This window comes from Coccinella septempunctata, chromosome 9 (assembly GCF_907165205.1).
Source record: "Coccinella septempunctata chromosome 9, icCocSept1.1, whole genome shotgun sequence".
Lineage (NCBI taxonomy): Eukaryota > Metazoa > Arthropoda > Insecta > Coleoptera > Coccinellidae > Coccinella > Coccinella septempunctata.
The window spans coordinates 9,361,636-9,374,077 of NC_058197.1; the positions used below are offsets into that span (position 1 = coordinate 9,361,636).

At 38.9% G+C, this 12,442-nt stretch overlaps 1 protein-coding gene across 2 annotated transcripts in view; it reads right to left on the minus strand.

The window, feature by feature from the left end:
• Positions 1-62: 62 nt before the first annotated feature.
• LOC123320487 overlaps positions 63-12,442 on the minus strand; it is a 75,142-nt gene continuing 62,762 nt past the window's right edge. Inside the window, exons 6-8 of one of the 2 annotated variants that reach the window (XM_044907817.1) lie at positions 11,408-11,621; positions 2,785-5,856; positions 2,601-2,723 (exon numbers count right to left, since the gene is read on the minus strand). In XM_044907817.1, the coding sequence (XP_044763752.1) occupies positions 2,695-2,723; positions 2,785-5,856; positions 11,408-11,621 (3,315 nt within the window). In that variant the 3' untranslated portion in view covers positions 2,601-2,694. Of the gene's footprint in view, positions 5,857-11,407; positions 11,622-12,442 lie in introns of both variants that reach the window. The other variant, XM_044907816.1, reaches the window with a different exon arrangement.

Genomic DNA, 12,442 nt, shown 5'->3' on the forward strand with positions numbered 1-12,442 from the left:
TCATTCAGGACTAGGGAAAATAGGTTTGATGAAAACCGCATCATCAAAATAAGACACAAATAACAACTTCATATTATATTTTACAAATATTGCGAAGGCACAAATCTCAAAAAAAATAACAAACAATTCAACAACGAATTAAGTAAACTCGAATATACACAAAAATAATAGTAACAAACTGAAGAAAACGAAGAAAAACATTTCCATACATGCTCAAAACTTGCAAACCTACAGATGCATACATGTCTTTTTGAACGACTTACAATTTACCGAAACACAGCTACATAATTCTTAGAATTTCTCAAGGAAAATTATTTTTTTTTGAGTTGTGTGGAGGTGATGCTAATGAAAAAAATCGCCTACAATTGCCTTACCTGATTTCGATTGGCTTATATTTTTACCATTACCTATATTATAACCATTCTAAAGCTAAAATAACAAAATTAGGTAAGGATTCTTTCGATTCAATAGCAGCTATATGAATTCTCTAATTGAATATCGCCTAAATTTCAAAACATAATTGAACTAAATTTCGACAAAAAAAATCCTAAACACTAGTTAACAATTAATTATTATAAAATTAATTATAAAATGTATCAAACATTTTATGTGACACACTTGCCTAAATTAAATACTCCTATAAAAATGACTTATACTTCTCGTACCAAGAAAATACACTTCATTATTTATTTCAACAGAAATACAAAATTTGATATAACATCAACGGACAGCGACATAACCTAATATATCGCCGCCATCTTGAACGGACAAGGAAATGGTGAAATTTTCAGTCTATTTATCATTATAGGCCGGGTTTCTTACTACGAATTCCAACATCATTAATTAACATACACTCCCATCAGATCACATCAGCGGGTTATTGTTCAATAACCGTATCTACATCAACAACATATCCTCAAAATTTTGAGCAAAGAAATCCAAGACAGTCTTTTCGAAAATCCACAAACCCGGTTTAAACTTCCAGACATTGTACAACGTACAATTCTATGAATCCAAAAGGCTTCTTCTGAAGATTTCATTGATTGGATGAATTGTGCCGAATAGAAGCACTTTGACTATACAACCCCGATATAACCCTGGGATTACAGCTAAAAATTGACAAATAGTTTAACAATATGCCTAAAATAACTTCAATAATTCAATTTGAGGTTATAAACGATTAAACGAATGGTATTCGACAGGTGTTAGTATTGAAAGTGTCAAAATAATTTTAGCTGTCAATTTTAGAGGTTAGATCTGTGTGCATTGCCACTAGTGAGTCTTAAAATTACAGTTTGAGTTTGTCACATAAAAATAAAGCTCTACATCATATTTAACATGACGAAATTTGCGAAAAATAACGGACTATGTATATAGCATGTCAACAATAATTTCGTATTATTAAGATGTTAAAACTACTCATGAAGCAAGTATACGACAACTTCACGACTCAAAAATAATAGCTCAAATTAATTATTTACGAACCGAATTAAATTTAGGAAAACAAACAAGTTGATGATTAAGTAATGTTATGGCACTACAGAAATTCGATTGAAACTTAAAAAAAAACTGTGTATCTTGATAAGATACAGAAATTCAAGTTTGAATGTAAGAATTTTCATTACGAAATGACAGAAATATGAGACAATATCACGAAATCCACGAAATTTCCTAAGCGACATGTTGGAACATGTATCATTTCAATTTCGAACTAGTTAGCAGATAAGGCAAAACTTTCGCAAACTAGTCGACAGTATTTGATAATGAATCAACAACGTCAGCAGTGAAAAATGTCACTCAAAAGGCTGGATTCCTTCGAAATAGAATCAATTTAATTAGAGAATCCAAGAATCGTCGATGAAAATAGAGACATCAGCGAAGAAAACCCTTAACAACAAAGCTTTACATCAGTTTTGGAGGTAATCTGTATCACATTTGGAAATACCCAAAGATATTGTCTCTTTGTTCACTTGGAAGTATTTTTTTTTGGATTTTCACTCAACGCGAAAGACAGTTACAGACAAGTCTAGGAACGACTACCGTACTCTCCAGATGGCGCCGTCTGACAAGTTTTTCACCCTCAGTTCTTCGCATCAAAGGAAAATAAAACAACAAAGATCGACGTGTGGCACCAAATTGAAACTTGAATCGCGCTGATATGAATTAAAATCACCTACCCTAATAGAAAATATTGATTGAGCACATGAATATTACAACCCTTCTTCAACAAACTGCCCTCCCGGTCACATGACCCGGCATTAAATTACGACCTGACGTACGTCAGGTTGACAGGTTAGGTTAGGTCGTTTCCGTTTGGGAAAAGTCCATAGGTACGTTTTAATCACAGTTTCTTTTAAACGGACACCACGATCGCGTAGCACATTAACGAGTCATAGATACATCACTTAAAATTAGAGTCAAGTTTAGGTTTTTCATCGCACAATTGTCACATGACGTTACAACAGATAGCGCGATACGGTAATGCTCCATGTTTCGGGAAGTTTCTGGATCTCGCCTCCTGCTCCTGCTTCTTTTTCTCTTCGATCTCGCGCTGGAGCTCCAAAAAGTCCTCGTTTTGTCCGTATTTGCTCTCGTAAACCTCCAACACTTCCTCGTCTCCAATATCCTTTGTTTCCACTTCTTCTATGGAGTTACCACGGTCGGATTCCAAGGAAATTTCATTCTCCCAACACTCTAAGAGGTCGGCCGCATCGCTGCCATTCCTGGAAGCAGAATATACGGTGATTTCTTCATCGCTTTCAGAGATGGCGCTGTTTCTTTTACCATTGACCAGGCCGTTCCTGGACGCACCTTCCAGCTCACAGAATTCCTTGAATATCTTGCTGGGACTCTTCAAGATCTCTACTTCGGGAGTGTTCTCCCTGGTTTTGGTCATCCAGTTCTTCACCGCCTGAGTTATTGGGTACAGCTTCTCTTTCTCTGTTTCCTGGTCGTTACTTTCTTCTGGTTTTGATTCTACAGACTTCTCTCTTACCGTTTCTATCTTGATTTCTCTGGAAGGACTTGTTCTTGTCACTAATTCGCTCATTACTGCTCCAGATGTTCTTTCCTCCCCATACAAGTCTTTCAGAATTTCGTTCATTTCGGGGTTTTCAACGAATAAGTCACTTCTGGAAGTAGAAGGTTGTTTCAAATCGTCTTCCACAGAAGCCATGCAATATTTGAATTTCGGCATAGAGTTCGCCAGGAGTTTCGTGAATTCAGGCGATTTTTCTGTGCTGGATTCCCTGCTAGTCTGTACCACAGATTGGAAGAACTCTTCTTTTATGGGAATTATGTTGAGAGCTTTGATTTTCTCCTCAAGATTACTGTACATACCCCTCTGTATGATAAGATCTAACTCTTGTGATATCTCCATGTTCGTCTTATCTTCGGAGTTATTCGAGAGTGTGTTTTCTAGGAGAAGATCGTAAGTGTCCTCTGCGTTTGTTGGTGTGTTCGTTACAGCTTCGGTAATTTTCGATTTCTTCTTCTTCTTTTTGTTTTTCTTTTCAGTTTGTTCAATCTGGATCAGTTCTTTCTTTTCAACGGTTTCTTCTGAGATCACTTCTATCTCCACAACTGGAAGTGGATCAAGTTTGGCTTCTTCCTTCTGAATTTCCTCAGAAGTTTCTTCTTTTTCGTCTTCCTTAACAACGATTTCTTCAGGTTCTTTAATATCTTCTTCAGCTTCATTCTTCTTGGTTTCAGGAAGTACCTCTGATAAATCGACATCAGTTATGAACACACGTTTAGTTTGTTGTCTTTGCCCACCTTTCTTGGACTTTTTCTTCGAGCTTGACTTCTGCTTGGTTGGTGCGACAATTTTAACCTCTGCCGTCGAAGGCTCAGTTTCCTCTTTGATTTCTACGCCGACACTGCTCAATAGCTCTTTTTCCAAGTCCCTCACTTCCATAATTTTCACGGGACTCTTTCTTATGACGTCAGGAACTTCTCTGGCTTCCTCAGACTGCGTTGCTTCAACTTTAGTGCACCCATTTATCATATTCTGTAAGAACGCGTTCTGTTGGAAATCTTTCAACCTGTCTTCGTTAGATTCAGGTTGCTTCTCATCTTCCTCCTCTTCCAATATAGGAGTTTCAGAGCCATTATCTGAATCTTCCATGTTCTTGTTTCTTCTTTTCTTTTTGCTGGAAACGGAGATCCACTGTGTTGGATTGTTTGGAGTATTTGTTGCTTCAGGTATTACTGGTTTGGTTTCTCTTGCAGTCCTCTGGGGGTTTTCTCTGACTGTTGTTTTGACCGGTGCACTTTGAGCTGACTTTTTCACGGTTTCAGAGTACCTCTTGGAATTATCGTTGGAGTACTGAGTAGTTTGTGTGGCAGTTTGTTTCCTAGCTGGAGCTGGGCTATTCTGGTTGAATTTTTTTACGAACCTCTGGCTGTCGTTGTGTTTGTAACTTTGGTTGGATCTATCTTCTGGTACTGGTTGGTCCCTCTTTTGGAAGGGTTTTTCGTCCCTCCTTGGCCACCTCTTTCTGGGATCAGAGTAATTATTGTCTTTGTTAGATGCTTTGGGTCCTTCGCTCGAATGGAGATTAGTAGATCTCTGTTGGAATTTAGGTGAACTGGTTAATTTTTCAGCCATAGTTGTTTGTTCCTTCACTATTGTATTTTGAGGTTCACCGTTTGGAAGTGTAGTTTGTGGCTGCTGCTGTGGGATGACTTGTGTGATTTCTATTTTTACTGGAGCTGGATCTGGCTGTTTAATCGATGTTGCAATCTCAACTGGAGTATTGTTGGGAGGTATTTCTGGATTTTCTGCCTCTTGAACGCATTCAGCGATTGGATCTTCCAGTATTTTGGAGCATTCTTTGATTTCGTTGGTATCTTCTTTCTGTTGTACTCCGTTTGAAGCTTCATTGTGAATAACAGGTTGGTATCTGCCGTTCTGTCTCTTGTGGTAGTACCCGTTCTGGACGTTGTTATTGTTTTTGTTGTAGAATTTCTTACGTTCCTCGTAGTTCTTGTGTTGTCCTGATTTTTTGTAAGGTGGATTGTTATGATAGGTCTTTCGATCGGGTATCTGAGGATCATTAGCGACTTCTTCTAGTTTGGAGACAACGGTTCTGATGTCGATGTCGTTCTTGGATCTTTGTTCTTGTTGGGCATCTCCTTCAGCTTCTATCTGGGGAATCTCCTCGATGGGTGCCGCAATGGTCTGGACGTGTTCGGGATTGTAAGCCGGTATGAACCCTGGCATATAACCGGGATAAATGGCAGGACTTTGCTGGATATAACCGAGCGGCATTCCAGGCGGCAAATACGCGGGATGTCCGTAGTTAGGAGCGCCCATCGGACTCATCAGTGGTACCGGCATGAAACCTGGTTGTATCTTGAAATACTGGAGGTTCTCTGGTCGCATAGCCCTCGGAACAAACTCCTGCGCGTCGGGCTTTAGATTGTATTTGACTCTTTTGTCCTCATTGTTCGTATCGCTAACGTTAGAAGCTTGTTCGGCAGTTTCGTTAGTGACAACAGGTTCGTTTTGAGCCGCAGGCTCGAGTGACTTGTCGCCGTTGCAAACCGGCGCCGTCCTGTCCTCTTTGACGTCGGAGAGGGAGGTCTCTGCTTCGGAGTTTTCGTTCGTTTGGTTCTCGGTAGGGGGCGACACGGAAGTGGAGTGATCTTCGGAGCGTTGGTCGTCGGCGGCGGCCATCTTCTCCGCCTGTTCGTCTTCCTCCTCCACGGAGCTGAAGTCGTCCTCGGTGTATTCGGAAGCGTTGCCGTTCTGTTGCGCAAGACCGTCTGCCGTCTTGGAGTCCGAGAGTTTTCGACGCCTGCGCCTTTTCATTCTCTTGGGCTCTGAGTGGTGATTCTGGCAGTTTACCAATTCTGTAAAAAAACAGAGTGATTATTTTACTTATATGTTAAAAGTTTGGTGTTTTAATATGGGTTTTCATAAAAAATATATTTTAATGTGTTGAAAATATCTTTATCCATTTCTTGATGATGAGGGTGAAGTGAAGTTATGATAATTTGGATCCTTCGAGCAACTCTGCGAATGCGATTTTCTTGTGAAGATGTCAGTTTTGACTATGAAACAAACGTTTAGTCAACGTTTGAGGACACATATCTATGGGAGATGATTCCCCAATATGAGGGTCTTGTAGCGTTCCTCGAACAACTGAAGAACAGGAGAATCATCACTTGCAAGATTAAACATGGTCGAAATCAAGATTTGGAATATAATTAATTTCAATACTGAAGGGATTTCTTACGACGAGAGTGATCCTTCACCAATGTTGTTCTGCACAGTACAATTAGAGAACAAGTTATATGATTAATTATTTTTTCCTTAGTTATCATCAAGTCCTCGAATCAGTTCGATGAAGACTGTATAATTTTCTTTTTATTTCTTGTTTTCTGCTCTGGTTTTTTGTTTCAGACCTAATTTCGAGATGGTGGAGAGGATAAAGAAATTTGTATGTCAATGGAAAAGAATCCCTTCAGTATTTGAATCTTATTCTGTAAACGAATTTGTCATCACTACACTACTCACAGGGAGACAGGTTTTTTTTAACTAAGACTAAGCTCTTGTATCATACGCCGATTGTATATGGTACCCCGTTACACTAACCTCTTTTAAAACATACATATTTTGATTGATCACTAAAAATGTATTGCTGACATTCAAAAGAATATATAAGAATTTCTTGTTGGTAAAGTTTTTGTACATTTCAACAATTAGTTACTCATTGCCAGTAGCTATACCTTTCCTGGATAGTCTTAGAATGGCTGCATTGGTTAATCTATCTATCACAAGATACAGGGGCGTGAAAGCTGTAATGATCTTCAATGACTTAGTCGGGCACGTTCTTATAGCTGTAGTGATGCAAACAGGGGCAACGAACGCAACTGTAGACCTGTTTCGGGATCATTGTCCCTCATCAGTACAGTGTAGCGCTACATATTTCAACCGAAAGATAGGGTCTTAAACGAAATCCGGCCGACGTTGTGAGAAATTATTTCAATTCTCACTAGGCTCTGCCACCTGTCCCGCAAAGACTGAACCAAACTTCACTTTCTCTGCAGACTCCCTCATAACCACACTGTATTTCCCGACCGAATGTGTTCTGGTGGTCGAACCGTCTTGACTCGCCAGCGGTCGTTGACGAATTGTTGAACATTCGTTGACTGCAGGTAGTAGTAAAATTAGTGAGCCATGAATTGGCGCAGGATTCTGCAAAGGAAGTGAGGTTTTATTCAGTCTTTGCGGGACACTGTAGTGATGAGGGACAAATGGTACCGAAACCGGTCTACAGTTGCGTTTAGATGTTTCGACTTCTCTGGGATTTCCTGCCCCCGTTCATGACTAGCTCTCATTACTGAAATGACAATTCTTCGGAAGTGTTGCTTCCAGTTTGATATTTGACATCAGACTTCCACTCTGTGATGTCTAAATTTAAAGAGAGGGATCTCATAGCTGGAAGTTTTCTTTTTCGTGTAAATGGGGTCTTGGTTGGGTTAATGTTTAGGCCCACTCTCCAGCACCATTGTTCGATAACTGTCAGTCCCTGTTACATTAAATTGCATAAGGATGTCCCGAATTTTTACCTAACTATTTTGAACTATCATACAGGGTGTTTTCAAAGGTGAGGCTTTTTTTTGACAGAAGTTAGTCGTTTAACTAAAAATTGGCTTCATAAAAATTCAAGATAGCTGAGATACAAGTTCGCAAAAATTTCATTGAATTTCAAGTACGGGGCTGTGGAAGGTGACTCCGGCATAGCAAAAACGAAAAAAACACATATACATATGGCTGGACAATCAATGGTTCAGTACCAAGTTCATCGGATTAGATGCATCAGGTCGCTCTTGAGAGAATCATAATTGTTGTATCATACAATTTAGGGTGAAAAAAATGTAGAAAATCGAGACAGTTTTTTGAATGTGCTTATATAAGTTATGTTGAAAAAGTGCTATGATGTTTCCCAATTTCATCCCATTTTTGCGACGATTGTTGGAATGTTCGAACAAGAAGATTGTGATGCCCATTGTGAAAAAATTCGTGAAAAATTTAGACGAATTTTATTGGTGAGATTTCGAAGTATTATTCTTTTGTTTAAACTTGTGTCCTAAGTCTCTTCTGTCAGTTGGTATCGAATTGAGCCATTACATAAAATCGTGTAAGTTACTAAGGAATAATGAGAACAATTCGGCAATCCTAAGCTTCCAATATCCTAAACGAAACCACATAGTCGAATTAGGAGATTTTTTCCCACTGCTTAAAAACGGTCTAGGGTCGTATTAGGATCTATTTCAATAATCATTTTCAATTTTTCTTTCAACTTTGTCATTTCGAAAGTTTTGTGTAGGTGATTTTTGGTGAAACGCTTCATTTTGATCAGTTCTACCTTCTGTTGAAAAAAAAGCCTCACCTTCAAATACACCTGTATTCAAGAAAATATTTCAGTTGAATGAATCAGTGACCAAAACCTCTTGGTTGGTATTTTCGCCACAATATTTCCGCTAATTCTGCCAATACTTCTTCTGGACGGTTTACGTCAATTATTTTGATAATGCGAGACATGGGGAAAATCAAGGTGCTCATTTACGCCAAGTTGTGAGAAACACACACTTTTCCAATTTTCGACCATAATTGAGTCACCGCCGGTCGTAACGCCCTCATAATCATTGATATTGATGCGACAACTAGCGTCGCAACGGTCCAAAATAAATAAAAGGCCGGTAATTTTCCTAAGGTAGTGTCGTTCGAAGTTAGCGAACGCATTGTTGGCATATTGACAAAGTTGTTAGTATAATTATACCGTTTTGCTTTCTTCAAATCGTTTCTATTTCTATTGTAGATCGGACTCCATTGCGCCCCACATCAATACCCTGCTAATCTAAATTTTAACTTATCGATACGATTGCTTCATGAAGTGGGGGAGAGGGAGAAAGAATATAGCGATATTGGGGTTGAACAGAAGGGAAGATTACGATTTAGATTAGTAGCCCGCATGTACTGCCGTCCCAATCAGATCGATATCGCTACGTTTTCACTTCTGTACACATACGAGAAGTTTATGACTGAACAGGTGTTCATTATCTGCATCAATAAATCAAAATTGGCGTTTATGCTATCATATGAAGTGACTGCTAACATGAAGCTGATTGATCATTCAACACCTGCCTTTGTTATTACAGCTCTGTTGAAAATCTCATCATCGATAAATAGCTTTCAGCTTTGCTGTGATGTTCTACGAATACATTATACTTTTAGCAGCTTGGTCATTGCGGAAGAGAGATTTTGTAGTTAAATATGGGACAATATCTTTAGTCGAAAATTGTGCCATTGATACTTGGCCAAGTTCCCTTATTCAGTTCAAATTCCTCTGTGGAAGGTACACTCATGAACAAACTGGGCTGAAGGGTATGGAAACAAAAGATTTTTTCCAAAACTAGGAATAAGTAGGTAGAGACTTAGCTCTAAATTTTCTCCCCCTCCCCCTCAAAAGCAACGAATTGGAAGATGTCAACACTGTAGCAGTCAATTTCTTCGAGGTGATACAGGTAGTTCAATTTCCCTGAGCACAGTCAGAAGTCCTCTTCCTGCAGTCAATTTAATATACAGACGTTCACGAGAACACAAGGGTAAAATGGGGATAGGATTTTTTTTAATTGTCTACGAGTAGGTAGGAGTGTGGACAACTCCACACGAAGAAACTGCTACTCTGTTAAAGAAGTTCTTCCTTTTCTTGAAGGAACAGTTGATGTTTGGGGTGGAGTTGTTCTTGTCAGTACTTTCAAGAACTATGAACACTCAGACATATGTTGATGAAGTTATCAACAGAGAAGCCCCACAATTTATAGCAGCTATTGGCGAAAATTTCATTTTACTGGAGGGTAATGCATTGCCATATAGATCCAAACAAGTGATTACTGCTAGAGGGTATTCCACATCTAGCATTATCTCTAAAGTCCCTTGTCCTAAATCCAATTCAGAGCCTTCATATAGCCACAGACCAGAGTCGGAAACCTTTAAGTAGCTTCGAGATCTTCTGCCATAACGTTAGTAACAAATTAAGCAGGATTTTTTGTTTAATGAGTTTGTGGAAAGCATGCAGAGTGATTCCAAGTAGTTATTGAAGCACGCAGAGGTCATAATTGGTGGGTTTAAGCAGAGAACTAAGACCTAAGAAAGGGACCAACCTAATCACAGATTGACATCATTTGGCCATTTTCTAGTCTGGCAACTTTCCTCTTCAACGCACACCATAACTTCCTTATTTCATTTTAGACCATGTTGACCAATTCAGCTTGCAACCACCAATATAAGCTCTGATATTCTGATATCTTAAATATGAAATATCTTGTCATCATTGTTTATTTAATTTCATACAAAAGTTACCAGATTGAAACGTAATCCATCTAAATAAATAAATGCTATTTTCTCTTGAGAGGGGTCTACACTGCTTTAGTGGCTAGTTCTAACAGAGAAAATGAATATCTTACGTCAGAACCACCAATTTATATGGGGTTTTCATTATAATTCAATTCAATCAGTTCGTCATCTCGGAAAGTCAGAAATTTTTTTCATTGAAGGACAAATATTCATTCATGTTATTAACTTTCCAAAGTGAAATCATCTATTCTATGAATTTCCACATGAAGAAATTTCTCGAAAATTCTCGCCATTGGCTACAATTCGTATCCTGGTGAAATCGAAGAGAGACGAAAGTGCTGCCATCTTTTCGACAAAAGTGGAAATTATTGTAATATTCGTAACTTCTACTCATTGTTCAAGTGTTCTGGCAACACCCCACATTCTGGTAGTCTTTCCCCCTTTACGCCTTATACGGATGGCGAGGAAGTCCAGTGGTATAAACTCCTCAAACTCGCTCAAACCAAAGAGTAAATCTATGGTTGAAACGTTGCCAAGCATTTAATTTTTAGGGCATGTAATGGTTATAATGAAGAAATTGCAACATGTGGGTGGAAACATTCGATAAAATAGATGGTGAGAAATAACTGAATATTACGTTTTTTGTGGATTTTCAACAGCCTGTTTCAGTTTCAACTGAGCCGAATTGTTTCTTTCGATCTTAAGAATCTAAAGACAGCAAGTACCTAATTCGATATTCTAAACTTTTAAGGGGGGTAGGTATATCCTTTGCGTTCTTATGCTCGGCTCTCTTTGACAACCTGATAGAACAATCCAATTTATTCATTGGCTATTCATCACAAGTAAAAGATGGTGAATCTAATCGTCCTGAAGCATTATCTGTAAAATCAGTTATTCTAACCAAGTCAAAAGCTATACTGATCGATCTAAAACCCTCAAAGTCAAGGAATGGAAAGTTTCGTGTTGAGAACAGTTCTTTCTCAACAAAAAGGTTGAGCTGCACCAATACATCGAATTCTCAATTCGATTAAAACTTACCCTGCGGCGGGCATAGCCCGTTGTAATAAAACCCTGGATAGACCACGTTGTACACCTGTCCGTATTCAGGCGGTGGCGGCATGTGGTGCTGGGGGTGGTGTTGGTGGCCGTTGACTTGCGATGGGGGTGGCGTCACGTCGTCCCCATGCGCGACCCCGTTGTGATTCGCCGCTTCCTGAGAGGTTTCTTCATTAGATGTGCTGGCAGTTTCGGCCTGAAAGTGGAACGAGAAATTAGAAAGACCAAGAAGAATTGTTTGGGGCTTCTTGAAGGGTGGGTCGTTGGGTTTTCAGGGGCAACTCTATGTTTTGAAACATGCTTAAATTCTTTTGTGGCGCGTTTGTATTAAAAACGAGAGTTTTATAATTTTGGCTGAATTTTCCTTATTTCCCTAATAGTTGGGGAGACCAAGAGGGTAATTCGGGATTTACTCGAGCGTGACGGATTAATACAAGGGGAGAGATATAAGGGGGATTGGACCCTGTGTAGAGTACCTGTACCAAAAATTAGACCTGTATATAGAGGAAACTGTCTAGTACGGCCTATCAGAATAGTAAAAAAACAACGATCATTTTAGCTACATAATCGACCGTGTCAGATTAAGATATATGTGGTTAGGAGGGGTCTACAGCGTTTTAGTGGTCAGTTCAAAAGAGAAAATGAATATCTTCCTTCAGAAACCACTAATTCATATGAGGTTTTCATTATAATTCAATTCAATCAGTTCACCATCTCGGAAAGTCAGGAATTTTTTCATTGAAGAACAAATATTCATTCATATCATTGACTTTCCGAGGTGAAATTATGTCTTCTATGAATTTCCACATGAAAAAATGCCTCGAAAAGTCTCTCCATTGGCTACAATTCGTATCCTGGTGAAATTGAAAAAAGACGTTTGTTAAGTGCTGCCACCTTTTCGACGAAAGTGGAATATATTGTAATAGTCGTAACTTCTCCCTATCGTTCAAGTGTTCTGGCAACACCCCACATTCTGGTAGTCGAATCAATAGAAATTGGCCATAAAGGTCACAAAAA